The sequence below is a fragment of the Hyperolius riggenbachi genome, chromosome 8 (assembly GCF_040937935.1).
Source record: "Hyperolius riggenbachi isolate aHypRig1 chromosome 8, aHypRig1.pri, whole genome shotgun sequence".
In the NCBI taxonomy this organism is placed as follows: domain Eukaryota; kingdom Metazoa; phylum Chordata; class Amphibia; order Anura; family Hyperoliidae; genus Hyperolius; species Hyperolius riggenbachi.
The window spans coordinates 257,340,318-257,363,174 of NC_090653.1; the positions used below are offsets into that span (position 1 = coordinate 257,340,318).

The 22,857-nt window shown below is 46.9% G+C and overlaps 2 protein-coding genes across 2 annotated transcripts in view; both read right to left on the bottom strand.

The window, feature by feature from the left end:
• LOC137527785 (properdin-like) overlaps positions 1-3,225 on the bottom strand; it is a 150,758-nt gene extending 147,533 nt beyond the window's left edge. The window contains exon 1 of the mRNA XM_068248684.1: positions 3,040-3,225. Within this exon, the coding sequence (XP_068104785.1) occupies positions 3,040-3,106 (67 nt within the window). The 5' untranslated portion in view covers positions 3,107-3,225. The remainder of the gene's footprint in view (positions 1-3,039) is intronic.
• A 16,219-nt stretch (positions 3,226-19,444) lies between these two features.
• Positions 19,445-22,857, bottom strand: part of LOC137527786 (properdin-like) — a 95,838-nt gene continuing 92,425 nt past the window's right edge. Inside the window, exon 10 of the mRNA XM_068248686.1 lies at positions 19,445-20,788. The gene's annotated coding sequence lies outside the window, so the exon portion shown is untranslated. The remainder of the gene's footprint in view (positions 20,789-22,857) is intronic.

Genomic DNA, 22,857 nt, shown 5'->3' on the forward strand with positions numbered 1-22,857 from the left:
GGACGATTCTGCCCATCATTGCTACCTCAAAACCTGTGCTTTTTAATTAAGGTGGCCATACACTGGCCCGATTCGTGGCCGTTTCGACAGCAGATTCGATCCTGGGCGTCGGATCTGCTGCCAATCGTTCGCGCTAAACGCACCCGCCGATCCGATTTCCTCCCGAAATCGGATCGGTCCATCGATCGCGCCGTGCGGGAAATTACCCTTGATCGCCCGCGGGTAGGGAGCGCGTCGCTAGCGGCGGCCGATACGATCAGGTATACATTACCTGACGCTGGCTCCCGGGCGTCTTCTCCGCATCTTCTCCGCATCTTCTCCGCGCTGCACCCGCTCCATCCCGACGCTTCCTGTCACTGCAGTGACCAGGAAGTTCAAATAGAGGGCGCTCTATTTGAACTTCCTAGTCATGGAGTGACACAGGAAGCGCCAGAATGGAGCGGGTGCAGCGTGGAGAAGATGCGGAGAAGACGTCAGGTAATGTATGCGCGGGGGGGGGGGGGGGGGGACAGGCGGCAGCGGCGGCTCCACAGATTGTGATCGGTTTCAGGCTGAAATCGATTCACAATCTGTTTGCAGTAAAGGCAGCCATACGATCCCTCTCTGATCAGATTTGATCAGATAGGGATTTGTCAGCTGGTCGATCTAATGGCAAATCGACCAGTGTATGGCTACCTTTAGCTGTAGGAATGGTGGTTGCTGATGATTCATTTTGCCAGAGGCTGTACAGATGTGTTGCTAACCTCTACACTCAGTGACGCCTTCTGTTGCTATGTGGGAGGGACCTATCTGCTCGAATCCGAGAAGCAACCCAGTCTTCAGTTTGTAACAGACAGAATGGGGGCTGAATTCTGTGTGTGTGTGGAGTGTGTGTGTGTGGAGTGTGTGTGTGTGTGTGTGTGGGGGGGGGGGGAATCATTGCACTTTGACTTTTGTTTCAAAAAGGTAAAGAACAATGTTCAAATTCCTCAGGTACTGCAAACAGCACACTGATAATGCTAAAAGGAATATCGTATGTAATCATTACACACTGCAGCCTTTGGTGAACTACAATTCCCAGCACAGCCACGTCAACATTTTGTTAACAAAAACAAATAGTAATCTCTCAAATTTTTGAAGAATCTGTTGCTTGCCCCCCCCCCCCCCCCCCAAAAAAAGTAGCCACATATTGCATCAATTTTAGTGAAAATTTGGGGAAGATCCAATCGAATAAAAGTTTATACCTGCAGAGAACTGTAGCTGTGTTGTGCACTTGTAACATGAATACTATCCGCGATACTCATTTGCATTTTCAGTCTGTAGCACCCCAATTTTAACAAAAAACTTACAGCGAGCTTAAAGTGTACCAGAGATAAAAAATAATAAAAGATTTATACATACCCGGGGGCTTCCTGCAGCCCCATCCGCTGAGATCGCTTCCACACCGCCGTCCTCCGATGCCCGCAGCTCTGGTATTGGGTCCCATAACTTCCTCCAGCTGCGGCCAGTCTGCGCAAGAGGAAGTGCGCTCTCTACGTATCTCTCCAGCGCCCGCTGAAGAGTTACATAGAGAGCGCACTTCACTTGTGCAGACTGGCCGAAGTAACGACACCTGATACCAGAGCTACAGGCAGCGGAGGACGGCGGCGTGGAAGCGTCTGTCCACTTTAGCAGAGATCAGACTTTTTTTGCCTGTTCTCCACTCATCACTAAACTGACTGAACGGGAGCTCCTATTTTTATAAATAGGAGCTGGTCAAACTTTGGATGGGGCCCCCCAGCTGTCATTGCGGGAGAGGGAAGCGCCGATGGTAGCCCAAGGTGAGGTAGGGGGGAGACGGAAACCCCTCCCCACCGTTGTTTGTGCCTGCTGGTCCCCCTTCCTGCACTGCACCCCCTTCTGCCCCTAAAAATGGCCCTGTAGAGCCCCAGAGTCAGGGCCCCCCCCTCAGGCTTCTACCCCTATGGGCCCCCAGGTGGCTGCATCCCTTGCAGGGGATATTGTTACGCCCCTGGAATCCACTGCAGTCTGTGCAGTCCGTAGTAATACTGGTCTGACGTCAGACGCTACACACCACCAACGTGTATACGCCTGTTAGAACCCGGAGAGACGGACGGACACTGCTGAAGGCTGCCACAGGACAGGTAATGTATAAATGCACACACGGGGGGGCACATTTAAACATTGGGAGGCAGCGGCGGTGCGGACATGACGGGCTCAGCTTATTCCCTGTAGATTTCATGCTGAAATCTGATGAGAATTGGCCTGCAGTATATGGGCAGCTGTGATAAAGAGACAATTGTATCTCTAATCAGATTTGATTCGAGATAAATTTCTATTTGTCAAATCTGGACATAATCTTCAGGTGTAGGCTACCTTAAGGCCACGGACTGTTGAGCTGTGTGCTCAGCAAGCAGTTGCCAGGCAGCAGTGAGCAGTTACCCGGCAGCAGTGAGCAGTTGCCAGGCAGCAGCAAGCAGTTACCAGGCAGCAGTTACCAGGCAGCAGTGAGCAGTTGAGAAAGTTTGAGAGGCATTTCACTGCCTAACAACTGTCCGTGGAAAAGAAGTCTAAAAGTGCCACTCAACCACCACTGATTAAATGTGTGATGAGTATCGTTTCTTGTCAATTTTGGTCAAAATCATTTTCACATAAAAACTGGTATTTTCGATTTAAAGAAGATTTTCAGGAAAATACATTGTATTTCCGCAATATGATGAAAATTCGCAGAAATGCCAAAAAAATAAAAAAAGAAATGTATTGTTACCGCAAAAAATTGTTTATTTTAGAGCGAAAATTCACGAAGACGTACTTTTTTTATATATATATTTAGCGTGAAAAATTGCAAAAAAATAAAAATCACAAACTTATTACAAAACGATTTCCGATGGCATTTTTTCGCACAAAAGTTACATTTAACATTTTGCGAAGATGAATGCTAAAAGAATATGGTTATTTTCGCTCATCACTGGTGATAAGCATTGGTATTATTGACACCTCCCTAATCCAGTCATTCTGAACATTTAACCCACGTTAGCATAAAAGGACCAAAACTTTTACCTGCAGCGGCTTGCAAGGTTATGATTACTCCAGCAGCGAGCAGAAGGAGCAGCCAGCGGGGTGTCATGGTTTCCGGTTCCCCTTCTCATACACACAGGGCTAAGGATGTTTCTTATGTCTGTGCCAGATTTCTACCTATAGGAGTTGTGTTAGGAAGCCCAGAGAGTGACTTGTGTGTCGCCCTCCCCATGTAGCACCCTATCTTATCTCTCAGCAACCCTCCCATTTACAGGAAAGGGCTTTCTTTTTGTTTTCTTTTTGCAATGCTGGGAGGAATTTGACAAACAGAGCATTGTGAAATTTGGCTCACAGGTTGTCTGTGTTTTTTTTATCATTAGCTTGTAGGTGGCGGGGGAATGCCAGCGAAGAGAAAAGGAAAATTCTTATCTCTTCCTACAATGATTTATTTTTCTTTTTGGGAGGGGGGGGGGGAGGCCACAGATTTGTGGGCCTCCTGGAAGTTGACCCTGAGAGGAGGGGAAATAAAAACTGTATACATACCTGGGGCTAGAGATGGCCCGAACGGTTTTCCGGCGAACGGTTCCCGGCGAACTTCCGGTGGTTCGTGTTCGCCATGTAAGGCGAACTTTCCCGAAAGTTCGGTTCGCCCCCATAGTGCACCATTAGGGTCAACTTTGACCCTCTACATCACAGTCAGCAGGCACATTGTAGCTAATCAGGCTACACTCCCTCGTGGAGCCACACTCCCCTTATTAACCTCCCTGGCGGTTAATTTTTTTTTTCCTGATTGAAAAAATCCTTTTTTTTTTTTAATTTTTTTTTGTTTCATGTAAAGCTACCAGAGTGGTAGCTACATGAAACACCACTAGAGGGCGCATGTGGCCCTCTAGTCCGATCGTCGCCGGCATCTATAGCAAACAGGGAAACGCGTATATAACGCGTTCCCCTGTTTGGCTTCTCCTGTCGCCATGGCGACGATCGGGATGACGTCATGGACGTCAGCCGACGTCCTGACGTCAGGCACACCCGATCCAGCCCATAGCGCTGCCCGGAACTCATTGATCCGGGCAGCGCAGGGCTCTGGCGGGGGGGGGGCCCTCTTCAGCCGCTGCGTGCGGCCGATCGCCGCAGAGCGGCGGCGATCAAGCTGTGCGCGCGGCTAGCAAAGTGCTGGCTGCGCGCACAGCAATTTACAGCTTGAAAATCGCCCCACCAGGGGCTGAGATCTCCCCCTGCGCGGCATAGCCCGAGCTCAGCTCGGGCTTACCGCCAGGGAGGTTAAAGGCAGGCCCGGACAGCCATTACACTCACTCGTGTGCCTGCAGTAATTAGTGAAGGGACAGCTGCATCAGACTCTCTAATAGGGAAAGATTAGTTAGGCTCTTGTAGGCTTGTTAGCTTGCTCCTTGCTGATTCTTATTGCTAAAATAGCACCCTCAACAGCTCTTTGAGCTAATCTTGTTCTTGTGATCTATTTTTTTTCTGTGTGTCCCACTGACACGTATGTTGCATAGACAGCCTTGCTAATTCATACTGTGTGTGTGCCACTGCCAGGCCCAGCACATTCAGTGACTACCTGTGTGTGTGACAGGTGCACATTGTAATATCCAATACTGCATATACCTACCGGTTGTGTTCAGTGAACCCACCTCATCACTGCATATACCTACCTGTTGTGTTCAGTGAACCCACCTCATCACTGCAAATACCTACCTGTTGTGTTCAGTGAACCCACCTCATCACTGCATATACCTACCTGTTGTGTTGAGTAAACCCACCTCATCACTGCATATACCTACCTGTTGTGTTCAGTGAAACCACCTCATCACTGCATATACCTACCTGTTGTGTTCTGTGAACCCACCTCATCACGGCATATACCTACCTGTTGTGTTCAGTGAACCCACCTCATCACTGCATATACCTACTGTTGTGTTGAGTGAACCTACCTCATCACTGCATATACCTACCTGTTGTGTTCAGTGCACCCACCTACCTACGTGAGTGCACGCAGTGTGATATACACCTACCAACGTGAGTGCACGCAGTGTGACATACCTGTTAACTGCACCTGTGCGACTGCACATTGTATTAGTCAAGTCAGTGCATACTTTTCACTTCATACCCCCCCGATATGGACAAAACGGACAAACCAGGTAGAGGAAGAGGTAAAGGCAGACGCAGAGATAGGCCACCGGCAGGTCTGTGCGAGGTCGTGTTGATGTGATTTCTTGCAGACCTGGCCCACAGTACAGTGCTCAGAAGAAGGCACCTGCCATCAACTCCCAAGATTGTCAGGACGTGGTTGACTATGTAACACAGAACACCTCATCTTCTGCAGCCACCAGTGCTACTACAAGCACCACATCCGCTGCATTTTACACTTTGCAGGAATTAATTGGTGGGGAATTAACTGATTCACAGCCATTATTGTTACAACCAGATGAAGGCGCTAAGCAAGTAACACCACCTCATATGTCTGAGTTAGGCGGCGACACTATGGACGTAACGTGTGAGGAGGAGGATGATGAAGTACCTGCTGTTAGTGCAGTTTTGGAGGTGTCTGAGGCAAGCGAAGCTGGGCAGGATGATTATGATGATTATGATGATACGGATCCCCCATGGGTTCCTAAGAGACAAGATGACCAAGGGGACAGTTCAGAGGGAGAGTCAGAGAGGAGTAGGCGGAGACGAGTTCCTGAAAGAAGCAGGGGGAGCTCGTTGTCAAAAACAGCTGGTAGAAGTGTCCGGCGCCATGTATCGCCACCTATGTACAGCCAGCCAACATGCCCTTCAACGTCAGCTGCTGATGATGCCACCATAGTGCCCACACCCCAGGGGAGCTCAGCGGTTTGGACATTTTTTAATGTGTCTGTCTCAGATCGGAGCAATGCCATCTGTTGACTCTGCCTCCAAATATTGAGCTGTGGCAAGGCCAACACTCACGTAGGGACAAGTGCCTTACGAAGGCACATGGAGAAAAGGCACAAACTGCAATGGGAAGAGCACCAGAGGAAAAGCAGCACACAAAAGAAAAGCCACCCTCCTTCTCCTCTTCCTCCTTCAGGTGCAGCATCTTCAGCCGCTTTCTCCCTTGCACCCACAGCCACCCTCCTCCACTCTGCCTCTGACCTTGAGCAGTTCCTGCTCCTCTGCCCACAGCAGCCAGATGTCCGTGAAGGAAATCTTTGAGTCAATTTCTGTCAGTCACCCCCTTGCCCGGCGTCTGACAGCTGGCGTGGCAGAACTGTTAGCTCGCCAGCTGTTACCATACAAGCTGGTGGACTCTGAGGCCTTCCGTAAATTTGTAGTCATTAGGACACCGCAGTGGAAGATGCCAGGCCGCAATCATTTCTCTAAAAAGGCGATACCCAAGCTGCACCGTGAAGTGGAGAGGCAAGTGGTGTCATCTCTGGCACACAGTGTTGGGTCAAGGGTCCACCTGACTACGGATGCCTGGTCTGCCCAGCACGGTCAGGGCCGCTACATTACTTACACAGCCCATTAGGTCAACCTGGTGACCGATGGCAAGCAGGGAGTACGTGGCTGTGCAGCGGACCAACTTGTGACACCTCCACTGCTTGCAGGCAGGCCTCCTGCCACCTCCTCTCCACCTGCTACATCCTCTTCACTGTTGTCATCCTCCTCCTCCTTGGCTTGTGCCGCAATCTCCTCTCCAGCTACACAGCCCCATCTCCCCAGGATCTATGCTGCATGCCAGGTACGAAGGTGTCACGCCATCTTAGACATGTCTTGCCTCAAATCGGAGAGTCACACTGTACTAGCTCTCCTAGCTGCTCTTAACAAACAGGTGGATCAGTGGCTAACCCCGCACCAGCTGGAGATTGGCAACGTGGTGTGTGACAATGGCAGCAATCTCCTTTCCGCTTTGAATTTGGGAAAGCTGACACATGTACCCTACATGGCACATGTGCTGAATCTAGTCATTAAAAAAATTTGTGTCGAAGTACCCAGGCTTAGAGGGTGTCCTAAAGCAGGCCAGGAAGTTGTGTGGGCATTTCAGGTGGTCTTACACGGCCATGGCACGCTTTGCGGACATTCAGCGGAGAAACAACTTGCCGATGAGACACTTGATATGTGATAGCCCGACTCACTGGAATTCGACCCAGCTCATTTTCTCTCGCCTGCTAGACCAGGAGAAAGCCGTCACCCAGTACCTGTACAATTACAGTAGACGGACACAATCTGGACAGATGGGGATGTTGAGGCCCAACAACTGGATACTGATGCGAAATGCATGCAGGCTCATGCAGCCATCAGCGACTTGATCCCCTACGCTTACTTCCTGGAGCGTGCCGTGTGTAGAGTGGTGGATCAAGCTGTGGAGGAGCATGAAGAGGAACAGTTACGGCAGGAACAGTTGTGAGAGCAATTTACATCAGAATCAGATGTTTCCTCAACACCTGCGGCAGCACAGAGGGGGGAGGGGGAGGAAGAGTCATGTGGGGAAGAGGAGTCAGACTCGGATGATGAGGAAGGTGTTTCTTCCAAAACAAAAGGCATGTACATGTGCCCATTCCCCTTCGTGATCATTACCTTGCCGCGGTGTACACCCAAGATAATAAGGTCGTTGCTTCATTGTGGACAGACCAAATTTGATCAGCTGGACAGTCACTGTGGTTCTATCATTGAGCTACCACAGCCCGGCAACCATATGGGCTTGAAAACCACCATGGCCTGCACTCTCGCCATGGTGCGCACCAGTCCAGCACGGCCATCACTAAGCAAACAGCTGTTTGTGGTGCGTTACACAGTGAGTTTGGTGTGTCAGTGTGAAGCAGTACTCTAATTACACTCCCCGATTGATGTATACACATGCAAGATGTTTTAAAAGCACTTTAGGCCTGCAATTTAGCATGCAATGTGATTTCTGCCCTTAAAACGCTGCTTTGCCTCAAATCCAGATTTTTCCCCGGGACTTTTGGCATGTATCCCACTCCGCCATGCCCCCCTCCAGGTGTTAGACTCCTTGAAACATCTTTTTTCCATCACTTTTGTGGCGAGCATAATTTTTTCTAGTTTTCAAAGTTTGCCTCCCCATTGAAGTCTATTGCGGTTCGCGAAAGTTTGCGCGAATTGAACCTTTTGCGGAAGTTCGCGAACCCAGTTCACGAACCGAAAATCGGAGGTTTGGGCCATCTCTAACAGTACGGTGAGGTATTAAGGGGCATGTTGGAAGCTGTTGTCCCGCTATGGAGGGAGCAGAGCATGCTGGGAGCTGTGGTTTCTTGGTGGAGGAGGGAGGGGGCAAGCTGGGAACTGGGGTACCTCTATGGAGGAGAGAGCGGGCATGCTAGAAGCTGTGGTCCCTCTATGGAGGAGAAGGAGGCATGCTGGGAGCTGTGGTCCCTCTATAGAGGAGAAGAGGGCATGCTGGGAGCTGTGGTCCCTCTATGGAGAAGGAGGCATGCTGGGAGTTGTGGTCCCTCTATGAAGGAAAAGGGGCATGCTGGGAGCTGTGGTCCCTCTATGGAAAGGGACATGCTGGGAGTTGTGGTCACTATATGGAGTAGAAGGGGGCATGTTGGGAGTTGCGTTCCCTATATGGAGGAGAAGGGGCATGCTGGGAGTTGTGATCCCTCTAGAGGAGAAGGGTGCATGCTGGGAGTTGTGGTCCCTCTATGGAGAGGGAGGGGTAGTTTGCAGGGAATCTATAGGGCCGATGTCTGTATTATCGTGCCAAAACAGGCCAGCTAATGTTGTCAGGTGGAGGGTACTATTCCCAAGCCTGCAGGGTCACACCAGCAGACTGCATTATCAGCCCAGGGGTCAGATCCTCCCGCCTCCTGCCATACACTGGGGAAAGCTGCACTCTGAGCCCTGCTTCTCCCGATGTCAGCTCCAGTCCTATCAGCACTCCTTCCTCCCCTCCCCCGCGCTTTGCTGTCCAAAGAGAGGGGAGAAGGTACAAGCCCTAACCGCGCACTCAGACTTGAGAGAGACCTCGCTATACAGTCACACACGTCCAGTGAAAAATGGCGCCGGTTAAATAATGGCGCCCTCTTCCGGCTGATTTTTTTTTTTTTTTTTTCTTCGAACTCAGCTCTGTATCTGTGCTACCAGACTCAGCAAATAGGCTTCATCGTAAACCTCTTTATGTCTGGTAAATCAGTTTGCATCATAGTTCGACATTCTTTATATACTTTCTTTTATTTTGTCTATAGTAAATGCATATTAAAGTTACAAAATATATACAAACCAAAACACAGATATTCTTATTCAACCCAACCCACTTGTACAAACCGACCCATATCCCCCCCATACGTCCTAGTACACATACGAACCCATCTGTACCTTCATATACCCATAAATAAAAACTCATATACCCACATTCAAACAATACTGATCAAATCATTCCCCCCTGACACCCAAACTTCACATCATTCACCAAACTCCTCGTCAGCCAGTATTACTTATATTCTGTATGGGTACTAATCCCAACAAAAACCCAATCTGCACGATCCGGCCCCGGCGTAACTTGGCCCCACCCCTATCCATGACCCACCCAGATCCGACATACCCAACCAGGACCCGATCCCGCCCGACCCACCACCGAAAACCATGGTGAGGCGGGCCGAACCGAGACCCGACCGGACACACCGGACCCGGCCGGACCGTAAAACAGAGCCGCGACCGAAACGTACAAAAATAACGCACCGCGGAGACGGGGCCCAAACAACAGCCTCCGTCATACTGATCGTAACCCAAATGTACCTCCATACTGCCCACCATGAAATCCACCACCCTTTCAATGTTTATTATATCTAACAATCTGCCCCCACCACTAATTCCATCCACCCCTTTTTAAGTTTCCCCAACCAGTTCTCATCAAGCATTTCCATATTGTGTATTTCTCCGTCTGCAGCGGACGCCTCCTCCCAAAAATCAAACATACCCGCCAGCCACTCCGATATTTTAATAGGGTCTCTACTTTTCCATTTCTTAGCTATGATATTACCGGCAACTAATGAACCAATTTCTCTCAGATCTTTTACTAGCATATTACTTTCAGAGTCAACAATGCCAAAAATTGCCTCCATTTGATTAATCTGGATACATTTTCCCAAATGTTTACCCCAAAAAACCTCTAGTTCTCCCCATAGTCCTCTTACCACCGGACAGCTCCACCACATATGTATCTCATCGCCCCACCCCCCCCCCCCTGATCACACCGCCAACATTGATTCTTTTGGTTCCCTGAAAACCTTACCATCTTGGCTGGTGTAAAATACCATCTGGCCACGGTTTTGTATTGGGTCCATTGCAGTTTTCTAAAAGGGTATTTCCAGATTATATGGGTCACCTGATTTCACCTATGCTCCTCTATAGGGACTTTCAGATCTTCCTCCCATCTTTCTCGCCACTTGGAAAATCTACCACAGATGTTATCCTGCATATATTTATAGCATTTAGATAGAAGCTTTTTTGGTTTCTCATTCATGGCGATCCATCGTTCAATTATATTTAACTGCTTACTAATACCCCTTTTTTTTTCTAACTTTTTTATAAAGTTGCTTATTTGCAATTTAGCCCAAGGTGTTATCTCCCAATTGGTACCAGATACCCCCATTATTTTTAAATCCTTGTTGCCTTGGATATCTAAAAGTCTAATGTCAGGGCTGACATTATTGACTCTAAACCAGTCCTTATCTAATGCAGGCGGGAAATCCTTATTTTGTCTAAGTGTGACTAATTGGGAAACTCCAAAGTCAAAAGTCCATGTTTTTAACATTTCATATAATGTTCTAAGAGTTGGTTTAATAATAGGATGAGATGTTTTATCCAATAATGCTCTTATATTATCTAGGATCCATGTATTTACCATTTCTAGATTTAGCTCTTCCTGTTCTACCTTTATCCAGATTCTTTCGCGGGCAGTTGGGCAGCACCATTGTACTATTCTTGTAACATGGACACATTTATAATAACCCAATACATCTGGGGCCCCCAATCCCCCCCGCTTTTTCCCTCTCATCAAGTAATCATAAGCTATCCTATGTTTTTTATTTGCCCATATAAAATTTTGAAAAATACTTCTCCATTCTTGAAACCATCTTTTCGGAAGGGCAATTGGCAAACACTGTAGAACGTAAAGTATCTTGGGCAAAACCAGCATCTTAATAATGTCTACCCTGGTTAATGCTCCAAAGCACGGGCGATCTGCCGATCTCAGTATAGCTTTACAGTCCGTGATTAGCTTGGGAAAATTAACGTTGTACAAATCCCTATAGTCACTGCACAGCTCAATTCCCAGATATTTAATTGATCTTTTACACCAAGCCAGATGGTCAGCCTTCTGTAATATAGCTTTTGTTGTTTCGGAACATCCGATATTCAGAATCATCGTTTTCCCCCTATTGATTCTAAAATTAGAAAACTTAGTAAATTCATCAAGTATTTCCAAAGCCCTATGAAGGGACACTGAAGGATTTAGCAATGTCAACAGCAGATCATCTGCATAAGCAAGAAGTTTAAGCTCATAGTCTTTCATAGGTATACCTTTTATAAGCTTCTCCTTTTGAATTAGATTAATCACCGGTTCCAGACCAAGATTAAAAAGGAGAGGAGACAGCGGGCAACCCTGTCTCACTCCATTATTTAATTTAAATTCTTTTGCCACCCGTCCATTCAGCCTTATGCACGAGTATTGATTTCGATAAAGTTTTCTAATTCTGGAAATAAAGGAATTTTCTATCCCAAATTTTCCTAAAGTACTAAATAGAAAATCTCTTGATATTCGATCAAAGGCTTTCTCTGCATCCACTGTTACCAAAATACCCTCTTTTTCCCCCTTTTTACACTCGTGCATAAAACCGACAGCCGCGTAGACATTTTCTTGTATTAGTCTTTTTTTTCTAAAACCAATTTGTTGTTTACCCAATAACTGTTCCATAATAATCTCCAATCTTGTTGCCAATATTTTGGAGTATATTTTAACGTCTACGTTGATTAGGGAAATTGGTCTGTATTGGCTGCATTTGTCAGTAGATTTCCCCTCTTTCGGTATCAATGTTATAAGAGCTTTATTTGATTCTCTGGAGAAGGTGACTTCGGAGTCTTCAAAATTTACTAAACTGCAGAATATAGGGGCCAGATCCTCCCAGACTGTTTGGTAAAATTCAGCTGTATACCCATCTGGGCCTGGACTCTTCCCTTTTTTTAAGTTTAAAACTGTTTCTTTGAATTCTGATTCAGCAATGGGTGCCTCCAGCATCGACCGCATATCCTCATTAATTACTGGTAATCCCGCCTTTTCAAGAAAAGTATTCGGCTCTACGGTCGAGTCCTTTTTTAGATTGTATAATTTTTCATAATAGTCGGTGAAGATTGCACCAATCTCTTCACTCTTAGTATAAAGGTTCCCACTGTCATCCCGAATCTTTTCAATGAAATTTTTCTTATTCCTCTTCCGGCTGATATTTGTTTAAAACGATATTTGTCGTTTTAATGGCACAGACCTTGTGAAAGTAATTTACCGTTTTAAAATCTGCTTTTTGTTGTCCTGCCTGAATGATATTTATCGTTTTAAGCCCTGCTTTGCTGCCATTTAGAAAATGTCTGCCCGCTGACTTTAACGTTTATTAGCACAGCCCCCTTAAAAGATAGAAACACCAACGTTGCAGGGAATGTTAAGAAGAACAGTGGAAACAAGAGGAACATTTTTTTTTCAAAAAGACCTTATACTTTTTGAGAAAATTGATTTTAAAATTCTCCTTCTGACCGTGGTAAAATTAAACGCCCGCCGACTTTAGCGGTTAATAGCAAAGCCCCCTTTAATGCCAGAAACACCAAATTTGCAGGGGATGTTAAGAAGAACAGTGGTAACAAGAGGAAATGTTTTTTTTTTTCAAAAAGACCTTATACTTTTTGAGAAAATTGATTTTAAAGTTCAAAGAAAAAAAACGATACATTTAAATGCCGCTGGTCAGCGTGTGGGAAATATTTCCCAGCAGTTAATAGCAAAGGCCCCTTACATCCTAGCAACACCAAATTTGCAGGATATGTTAAAAAGATAGTGGGAAACAATATTTAACAAAAAAATAAAAAATACATTATTTTTGGGGAATGTTCTGAGTGTGAGAAATCTGAAAAAAAATGGCGTGGGGTCCCCCTTTCCAAGCCTCTGTAACCCCTTGTCCCCCATTCAGGCTGGGATAGCAAGAATGCGGAGCCCCGGCCTACTGGGGCTTCGCACCCTGAGCTATACCAGCCCGCATGGTCCATGGTATGGGGGGGCTCCGGGGGGAGGGGCGGCCAAGCCTCCCCCTCCCCTCCCCCCCCGGAGCCCTTGTCCAATCCATGGACAAGGGGCTCTTCCCTGCCTCCGGTGCCCCAGGAGGAGGTGGGGCAACGACTCCTGAGGGGGGGGGAGGGTCATGGTGGCATCTGGGAGGCCCTTTTAAGAAGGGGAACCCAGATGCACAACCCCCTCAAAGGAGAAATTAGTATAGGGGTACCCCTTACCTATTTCCACAAAGGGTTAAATGAAATAAAAATGCAACCACAAGAAAAATATTTTTATATTCTTAATTAACCAGAAAGAAATACTTACCTGTACCTTTTAAAAAATGTTCCCACGCCATTATCCTCGGTAAATGATCCAACGTATACAGTATTACAGGATCCTCTATCTTGCGACCCTCAATTAAGTTGATTGAAGATCTCCAACGCTCCTCACATAGCAGAGAATGCGTCCTTTGGGACGCATAGCTGCCAGCTCCCGCTGTCCTCCCCGCCTCCTCACCTGCAACCTCACCTAGCCTGGCACCTTGCAGCACCCATGGGTGCTGGTAGGTGTGGGGTGACAGGTGTAGGCAGGTGGGAAGGAGAGCCGAAAACATATTAACTTTAAATATTGTTACGTAATTCATCAATACAGCTTAACCTAACCCTACCCTCACACAGAACCCCCTCCCCTGGTGGTGCCTAAAATTAACCACTCCCCTGGTGGTGCCTGACCCTAACCCCCCCGTGGTGCCTAACCCTAACCACCCCCTGGTGTTGCCTAACCCTAACTGCCGTTCAGGTGGTGCCTAACCCTAACCACTCCTCCTGGTGGTGCCTAACCCTAACCACCCCCTGGTGTTGCCTAACCCTAACTGCCGTTCAGGTGGTGCCTAACCCTAACCACTCCTCCTGGTGGTGCCTAACCCTAACCAATCCCTCTGCAGAAAGACCCTTTTACACAAAAAAAGATAATATCTTTGAAAATATAAAATCTATACATACAAACAAAATAATATGACAACAACTATAACATTGCAAGCTTCTAAAACGATAACATACTTCAAAAACTCTAACGTCGTTAGCAATATTTATCACGGCGCCCTTTCTTCTGCTTTTTTGCCGTATTAACGATAATTGCATTAAAGTCTATGGTGGCGCCCTTTTTATGCACCCTCAGCTGGTGCGCTTTTTTCCTGCTACGGGAATTACAGTGTTTCTCTCCCTCCTGCCTCTTCCCCCTCCCCTTGCTTGTAGAGTCGTCAGACACAGGCTGGGGGCTGGAATGATTTGCCTGTGATTTGTCCACACAGGAGCAGCATGCTAGCAAGTAAAGAATTAAGCATGCAGGCAAACTAGCCAAGTCTATCTGTATGCACATTTTCTTCAATAATGGTAGTGCTATCACCATCATTTGGACAATCTGCTCTGCTCAAAAGCCTCTGAGTTCTGTTTGTGATGTTTACATTTGGTTACTATCATTGCTGAACAAGTTAGCCTTAAAAAGAACCAGAGATGAAGCACCCTCATATATTTTACCATATATATCAGCAGTGGCTGGATAGTGTACTGGTTAAGGGCTCTGCCTTTGACATGGGAGACCAGGGTTCGAATCCTGGCTAGGTCAAGTACCTATTCAGTAAGGAGTTCAAGGCAAGACTCCCTAACACTGCAGGGTGGCCTCTTGAGCGCGTCCCAGTGGCTGCAGCTCTTGAGCGCTTTGAGTCCGACAGGAGAAAAGCGCTATACAAATGTTCGGATTATTATTATTATTACTCTGCTTTTTGCTTCATCCTTCACTGCTCAGTCTTCTTGTTATCAGCTCTGATAAAATCTCCAACTGAGCATTCAGTCTAGCTTTGCCCTGGAATGATTATAGCAGAGTCAGTCTTCTGTGATCTCTTTTCAAGCCCAAGCCCGCCCACTCCTGGCTCTGCTTTCCTGCTACGAGGATACACAGCAGGAATGCAGAGCCACAAGGGGGCGTGCTTGGGCTTGAAAAGAGATCATAGAAGACTGACTCAGCTATAATCATTCCAGGGCAAAGCTAGACTGAATGCTCAGTCGGGGATTTTATCAGAGCTGATAACTAGAAGACTGAGCAGTGAAGGATGAAACAAAAAGCAGAGTAGGCACTTACTGTCATGTTCCCATTGATATATTTGGTAAAATACATGAGGGCGCGTTGTCTCTGGTTCTCTTTAATTTTATCTCTTAAGTTAGGTAGAAATATCCAAAGCTTGCCATACACACATCGATTTTGGTCACTCAAATGGTCCCCACCAGCCAACTATTGTGGCCCCTTTGTTGCCCCCCTCCCGAAAAAAAAAAAATAAAAAAAAAAAAAAAAAAACTTTGAAGCTGGAGTCGCCACTGGGTATTATTGTTTATTCACATGGTGTTATTATTTTGGTTTTGCATTCATAACAAACAGCCATTTGTTTTAATTCATACTGCAATATATAAAAGCAAACGTATTTACCTTAATATATAGGTATATTATTAATCAGGACAGTAATTAATATTTCTATAATCACTATTTATAACTATTCCATATACTAAGCATATAGTATATCAACTTATAGCAAGCTGTAGCTTTTGCTGTATGTCTGTGGGCCTTGCTAAACATTGCAATGCAGCCAGTACTGAGTGAAATCTGAACTCTTCTCCAGTGCTTATCTTAATATAAGCATAGCCATGTACAGGGAACACACAGGCTACTGTGGAGAAAAACATAAAGGGTTACTCTAACCAGCAATCGAGCTCTGATTAAAGAATAACTCTACTTAGTTCCCCAGCCATAAAACCTTGAATTTCACTCAAATAATTGGCAGAACATTTTTAATCAAACATAATCTGAAGTGAAAATTAACATGTGATATAATGAATTGTATGTGTAGTACTGCTAAGAAATAGAACATTACTAGAACATTATATGATCAATGCTCTAATAACCTCCCTGGTGGTAATCCTGAGTGTAGCTCAGGCTAGCCACCGGGAGCTCAATGCAGAGTGTAGTGGGCCCAGCGGGTGCTTTTACTCACCTCCCGGGGGATCCAGACGTCAGTAGCCGTTCTCCTTCCCGTCCTCCGAGGCTCTGAATCACTCTGGTGAGATCGCTGTCACTATCGAGTTACAACATCACCCGGAGGACGGAGGTAAAATTGCAGGGCTGGAGCCCAGGGAGGTGAGTGAGAGCAGGGGATGCTGCAGAGAATCTGGTGGCATGATTTTGTCCTGATTTTAGGGTCTAAAAAGTTTGAAAAAGACCCCAAAATCCTGAAATAATCATACCGCCAGGGGGGTTAAGGTTTTGAATATATTTGTGAGGTGCCTACAATGGGATGCGAAAGTTTGGGCAACCTTGTTAATCGTCATGATTTTCCTGTATAAATCATTGGTTGTTACAATAAAAAATGGCAGTTAAATATATCATATAGGAGACACAAGCAGTGATATTTAAGAAGTGAAATGAAGTTTATTGGATTTACACAAAGTGCGCAATCATTGTTTAAACAAAATTAGACAGGTGCATACATTTGGGCACTGTTGTCATTTTATTGATTCAAAAACCTTTAGGCTTCTTGCACACCAAGACGTTGCATTAGGTGGCACGTTAAGGTCGCATAACGTGCACCTAACACAACGTATGGTGCTGCAAGAGCCGACGGTAGAGTGAGCCGCGTTAGGCGGCTCGAGTCCTATAATGTCTCCCAGAGTGGCGCTGATTGGCCAGCGGGACCACGTGATGCGGAGCGAGACACTCCGCATCACGTGGTCCCGCCGGCCAATCAGCGCCCGCCAGTGCAGTGAATATTAAGTAGCCATGTGCGCGGCTACTGTAGCTGGCTCTCCCCACCTCCTCTCCGCCCCCCACTGCGCATGTGCAAACAGTCTAACGCGGCTATAGCCGCTCCAACGCCGTAGCATGCTGCACTTTGCACAGAACGTGCAGCGTTACATGTAACGCAACGTGGGCTGTGTGAACAGCCCACTTGTGTTACATTGCTGTGCGTTGGGGGAGCGTTACAGGCGCACTAACGTGCGCCTGTAACGTCTTGGTGTGTAAGCAGCCTTAGAGCTAATTATTGGAACTCAAACTGGCTTGGTAAGCTCAGTGACCCCTGACCTACATACACAGGTGAATCCAATTATGAGAAAATGTATTTAAGGGGGTCAATTGTAGGTTTTCCTCTTTTAATTTTCTCTGAAGAGTAGCAACATGGGGGTCTCAAAACAACTCTCAAATGACCTGAAGACAAAGATTGTATACCATTATGGTCTAGGGGAAGGATACAGAAAGCTGTCTCAGAGATTTCAGCTTTCTGTTAGGAACATATTGAAGAAATGAAAGACCACAGGCTCAGTTCGAGTTAATGCTCAAAGTGGCAGACCAATAAAAATCTCCGATAAACAGAAGCGACGAATGGTGAGAACAGTCGGAGGCAACCCACAGACCAGCACCAAAGACCTACAACATCATCTTGCTGCAGATGGAGTCACTGTGCATCGTTCAACCATTCAGCGCACTTTACACAAGGAGATGCTGTATGCGAGAGTGATACAGAGGAAGTCTTTTCTCCGCCCACAGCATAAACAGAGCCGCTTGAGGCATGCTAAAGCACATTTTTACAAGTTAGCTTCATTTTGGAATAAGGTGCTTTGGATTGATTAAACTAAAATTGAGTTATTTGGGCATAACAATGGGCGTTATGTATGGAGGAAAAACAACACAGCATTCCAAGAAAAACACCTGCTACCTACAGTAAAATATGGTTGTGGTTCAATCATGCTGTGGGGCTGTGTGGCCAGTGCAGGGATCTGGGAATCTTGTCAAGGTTGAGGGACACACAGGGCCGGATTTGTACTTCTTACCGCCCAAGGCCGACTATTACCAGCCGCCCAAACCGAAGCCGTATCCTACCCCCTCTCTCCACACACACACACACACCTAAAAACGTTTGGGCCGCTGGTGTCCACTATTGCGGCTAGTGCCGAGGTCTCCTTGGCAACGTGAAGTGAATCAATCACGTCACACAGGGGAACTGGTCAATCAAGCGATCTACAGGTGATGGGCGTGGTGGGAGCCATCCACCACACACACATAGTCAAAAGTGACTCACAACTGGACATTGGGAGGGGTCAGCAACACGTAAAAGTGAGTCCTGTACCCACTGCTGTCTCCACGTTAACAACGCTGGCCAATCAATAATTAAGAAATGGGTACTTAGAGAGTCTCCCTTCTGTATTCTGCACTATTTGCTGGTGCTGCCCCTGGTCCTTTCATCCCCCACACCAAGTGCGTGGGACCCGGCCTTCTGTAACTGCCAGCAGCTGCTAGTCATTGGACAAGGTCTGGCTTTTTGCTAGTCACACACTGTTCACAAACGTTTGGTTAACGGACTGCAGCTGCCTGTAGCACAGCACAGGCAGATGCCAGCTGGTACTAATAGTGCAGTTATCCTGACCCCTTTCATTTGTTTGGACACTTGCAAATAATGCCCTGCAAATAATGCCCACTGTCTGCAGGCCGCCCCTTGTTTATCTGGTGCCCCAGGCCATGGCCTATGTGGCCTTGCCAGAAATCCGGCCATGGGGACACATGGATTCCACTCAGTATCAGCAGATTCTGGAGACCAATTTCCAGGAATCAGTGACAAAGCTGAAGCTGTGTCGGGGCTGGGTCTTTTGACAAGACAACAACCCTAAACACTGCTCAAAATCCACTAAGGATTTATGCAGAGGCACAAGTACAACATTCTGGAATGGCCATCTCAGTCCCCAGACCTGAATATAATTGAAAATCTGTGGTGTGAGATAAAGAGAGCTGTCCATGCTTGGAAGCCATCAAACATGAATGAACTAGAGATGTTTTGTAAAGAGGAATGGTCCAAAATACCTTCAATCAGAATCCAGACTCTCATTGGACCCTACAGGAAGCGTTTAGAGGCTGTAATTTCTGCAAAAGGAGGATCTACTAAATATTGATTTCATTTCTTTTTTGTGGTGCCCAAATTTATGCACCTGCCTAATTTTGCTTAAACAAGTGTTGCGCACTTTCTGTAAATCCAATAAACTTAATTTCACTTCTCAAATATCACTGTGTGTGTCTCCTATATGATATATTTAACTGACATTTTTTATCGTAACAACCAATGACTTATACAGGAAAATCATGACGATTAAAGAGGTTGCCCAAACATTCGCATCCCATTGTATATAATTTTGGCATATGATGTATGCATTTTATTGGATTATTTTTATTTTTATTGGTATTGAGGTGAAGTCTAGGAATTTTTACTGGGACCAACTTTGTTCCATTTTTTCTATATTACCTACTCACTGCAGTGAGGCCATGTTCACATTGCGTTCAGCTCACGTGTCTGCGGGCTTTTTTTCTCCGCGTTTTCTTCAAGCATTTTCCGGCGATTTTCTGCGCATTCGCTGGTTTTTGTGGGCGTTTTTGTAAGCGCTTTTGCAGTGCGCTTCCTTGTTTTGATCCAGAAAAAAAATAAATTCATTTTTTTTTAAACGCTCACGCAATCGCTTACCAAAGCAATTTTGTGAGCGTTTTGCGTTTTTCCTATACCTTCCATTGAGGCAAATCGCCTCAAAAATGGCCCAAGCATCGCTTCTCAAAGAGGATCGCAAACGAACCGCTCAGATATGAACTCTCTCATAGAGAATCATTGCACAAGCGATTTCAGGATGACTTTGAAAATTGCCAGCGCTTAAAATTTAACAAAAACGCCGGTAATGTGAACAAGGCATGAGAGTGTGTGAGGGTAACACATGTTTGTGGTATAGGAGTGGTTTAAAGAGTGAAAAAAGTGTAATAAAAAAGTGCTTCATTTTTACAATAATTATGTATAAATGATATAGTCAGTGTTTGCTCATTGTAAAATCTTTCCTCTCCCAGATTTACATTCTGACATTTATGTTACATTTTATTTATGGTGACATTATGGTGACATATGTACTGTGGGCAGGTTATGCAGCTGCTGCTAGCTGTTTTGGCCGTTGGAGACAGCTGTAAGCAGCTATTTCCTGTCTGTGAACCTTGTTACATTGTGGCAAACTGTCAAAAGTACCGCTGTCCTCAGAGCTTCTTGTGGGAGGGGTTGCACCACAATATCAGTCATACAGCGCCCCCCTGATGGTCTGTTTGTGAAAAGCAATAGATTTCTCATGTAAAAGGGGGTATCAGCTACTGTGAATTATTTAGTTGGATAACTCTTTACAGTACATTGGGGATACTGTCATCCATTCAGCTGCTGCCAGCTCTTCATTAAATCATATGTTTTTTTTTGGTTTTTTTTTGCTTTAATGTCACTTTAAAGCAAGATGGAGATCATCATTTCTCTGCATCAATATGAGATCTGACAGTTGTGTAAAATGATGTCCCTGATATGTGACAATTATGGGCTTTCAGAGCATGCTGGATCTTGTTAGGCCAGGCTTAAACAAAACAGGTGACGTTTGATTTGTGGGGAAGCTAAATGAAGATGTAAAATTCATGTTGGTCTCCTTGGCTGTTCTCCATCTGCAAAAGAGATATATCATATGTTAATAAAATACAGAAAGGAGTTATTAGTAGCCAATTGTTTATAAAAAAAAAAGAAAACCAAAAAAAACAAAAACAAAATTGGGAGTGACTGGATAACAAAATCTGAGGAGTAATTGGGGTGTGCTATGTGGCTCATCTGTCGCACACTCCTTCCCTCTAATGCCGGTTGCTCATGTAATGACGCAACCAGGAAGTGCGGGCACTAGGGGGAAGGAGTGTGCGAGAGAGGAGCCGTTGTTCACCGTGGTCATCCTCACGTTAGGTAAGTGATACGAAGTGGCTACTGCCGCTAATTACAGCGCAGCAAGGGGACAAAGCGGGACACACAGGACACTACGTGGGACAGAGGCAGACTTAAAGGGGACACACAGGACACTGAGGAACAGGAGGAGGACACAAGGGGGACACACAGGACACTGAGGGACAGCAGGAGGACACAAGGGGGACACTGGGGGACAACAGGAGGACACAAGGGGGACACACAGGACACCAGGGGACAGGAGGTGGACACAAAGGGGACACACAGGACACCAGGGGACAGGAGGTGGACACAAAGGGAGATACACAAGACACTGGGGGACAGCAGGAGGACACAAGGGGGAGAGGAGGATGACACAAAGGGGACACACCGGACACTGGGGGACAGCAGGAGGACACAAGGGGGAGAGGAGGATGACACAAAGGGGACACACAGGACACTGGGGGACAGGAGGAGGACATAATAATTGAGGGAGAACATGGATGCACCAGGCTAAGTACATTTTTTCCCTGGTTTTTGCCCTCTAATCTAGGTGCCTCTTATGGGGCTTGATTCACTAAACCGTGATAACTGAAAAGTGGAACGCAACGTGACCAAGCGTCCTGGTGGACGCGAAACGGCCGTTGCCGACACTTCTGCAGCCCTGAGCACCCACCTCCACCTTACCCCGCACAGTATCGCCTTGGAATGCCAGGTGACAACCATTTGATACCCTGTACTGCACAAGTTGTTTTACAATAAATGAGCTGAATGACGGACGGTGGCCGAATCTGCTTCTTGTCAACAATGAATCTGTGATTTGCTTCCTTCTTGCTATATGTGTGAGGCACATGTCAGTGGCTGAGTGTCAAACAGTGTAAGAGATATTCTATAGCGGGAGTTTTTCTTCTCTACCCACGGATCATCCCTGACCCTTTAGGAGTGCCAAACCCACTTTTTCTTTTTAAGGGACAGCAGGAGGACCAGTAGCGTCAGGGGGCGCCCCGCACCGGGTGTCGGGCGCCCCAGGGGGTGTCATCAAGGCCTCCCACAGAGGCCTGTGCAAGACAGGAGGGGAAGCAGCATGGAAAGGAGGGGTGGCGGGGAAAGCGGCGGGGAGGGGGGCCGGACCCCCCACCTCCCTCACCTGGGTCCCCTCCTTCTGGCGCTTCCCCCTCCTAATTAGTCGCAGCGGGCAGCAGCGGGCAAGAGACTCACCTTCCTGCGTTCCAGGCGATGGCAAATAGCGTCATCGTCACGTGACGCTGGTCTCCGCCTTCTCCACCGCTCACTGTGCTTCCTGATTGGCGGAAGCACAGTGAGCGACAGAGAGGTCGGAGACCAGCGTCACGTGAGGATGACGCTATGCAAGGCCGGGCCGAGGCATAGGCTCAGGGCGCAGTGTAGGACTGGGCGCGCAATTCATTCAGCTGTCATTCTTAATTGTGTATGAAGCAGAAAGAAATAAGAAAAGGGGATACATAGCAGTGACTGCAAGCCAGATAACTAGATATTAAGGTGTTGGGGAGGTTGTGGGCCCTGTGGCCCTCTTAGTCTAATAGCAATCAGTGTGTGACAGCTCGGGTGGGAGGGATAGAGGGGCGCACTTTGGTGTCTCAGCCTTGGGTGCTGGAGGACCTTGTCCCTGCTCTGACGCTATGCGCCGCCGCCATCGCCAGGAGCAGGTGAGTGAGTCTTCTTCGCTGCTCCTGCCCGCTGCTGTTAATTAGGAGAGGGAAGCGCCAGAAGGAGGGGACCCAGGTGAGGGAGGTGGGGGGTCCGGCCCCCCTCCCCGCCACCCCTCCTT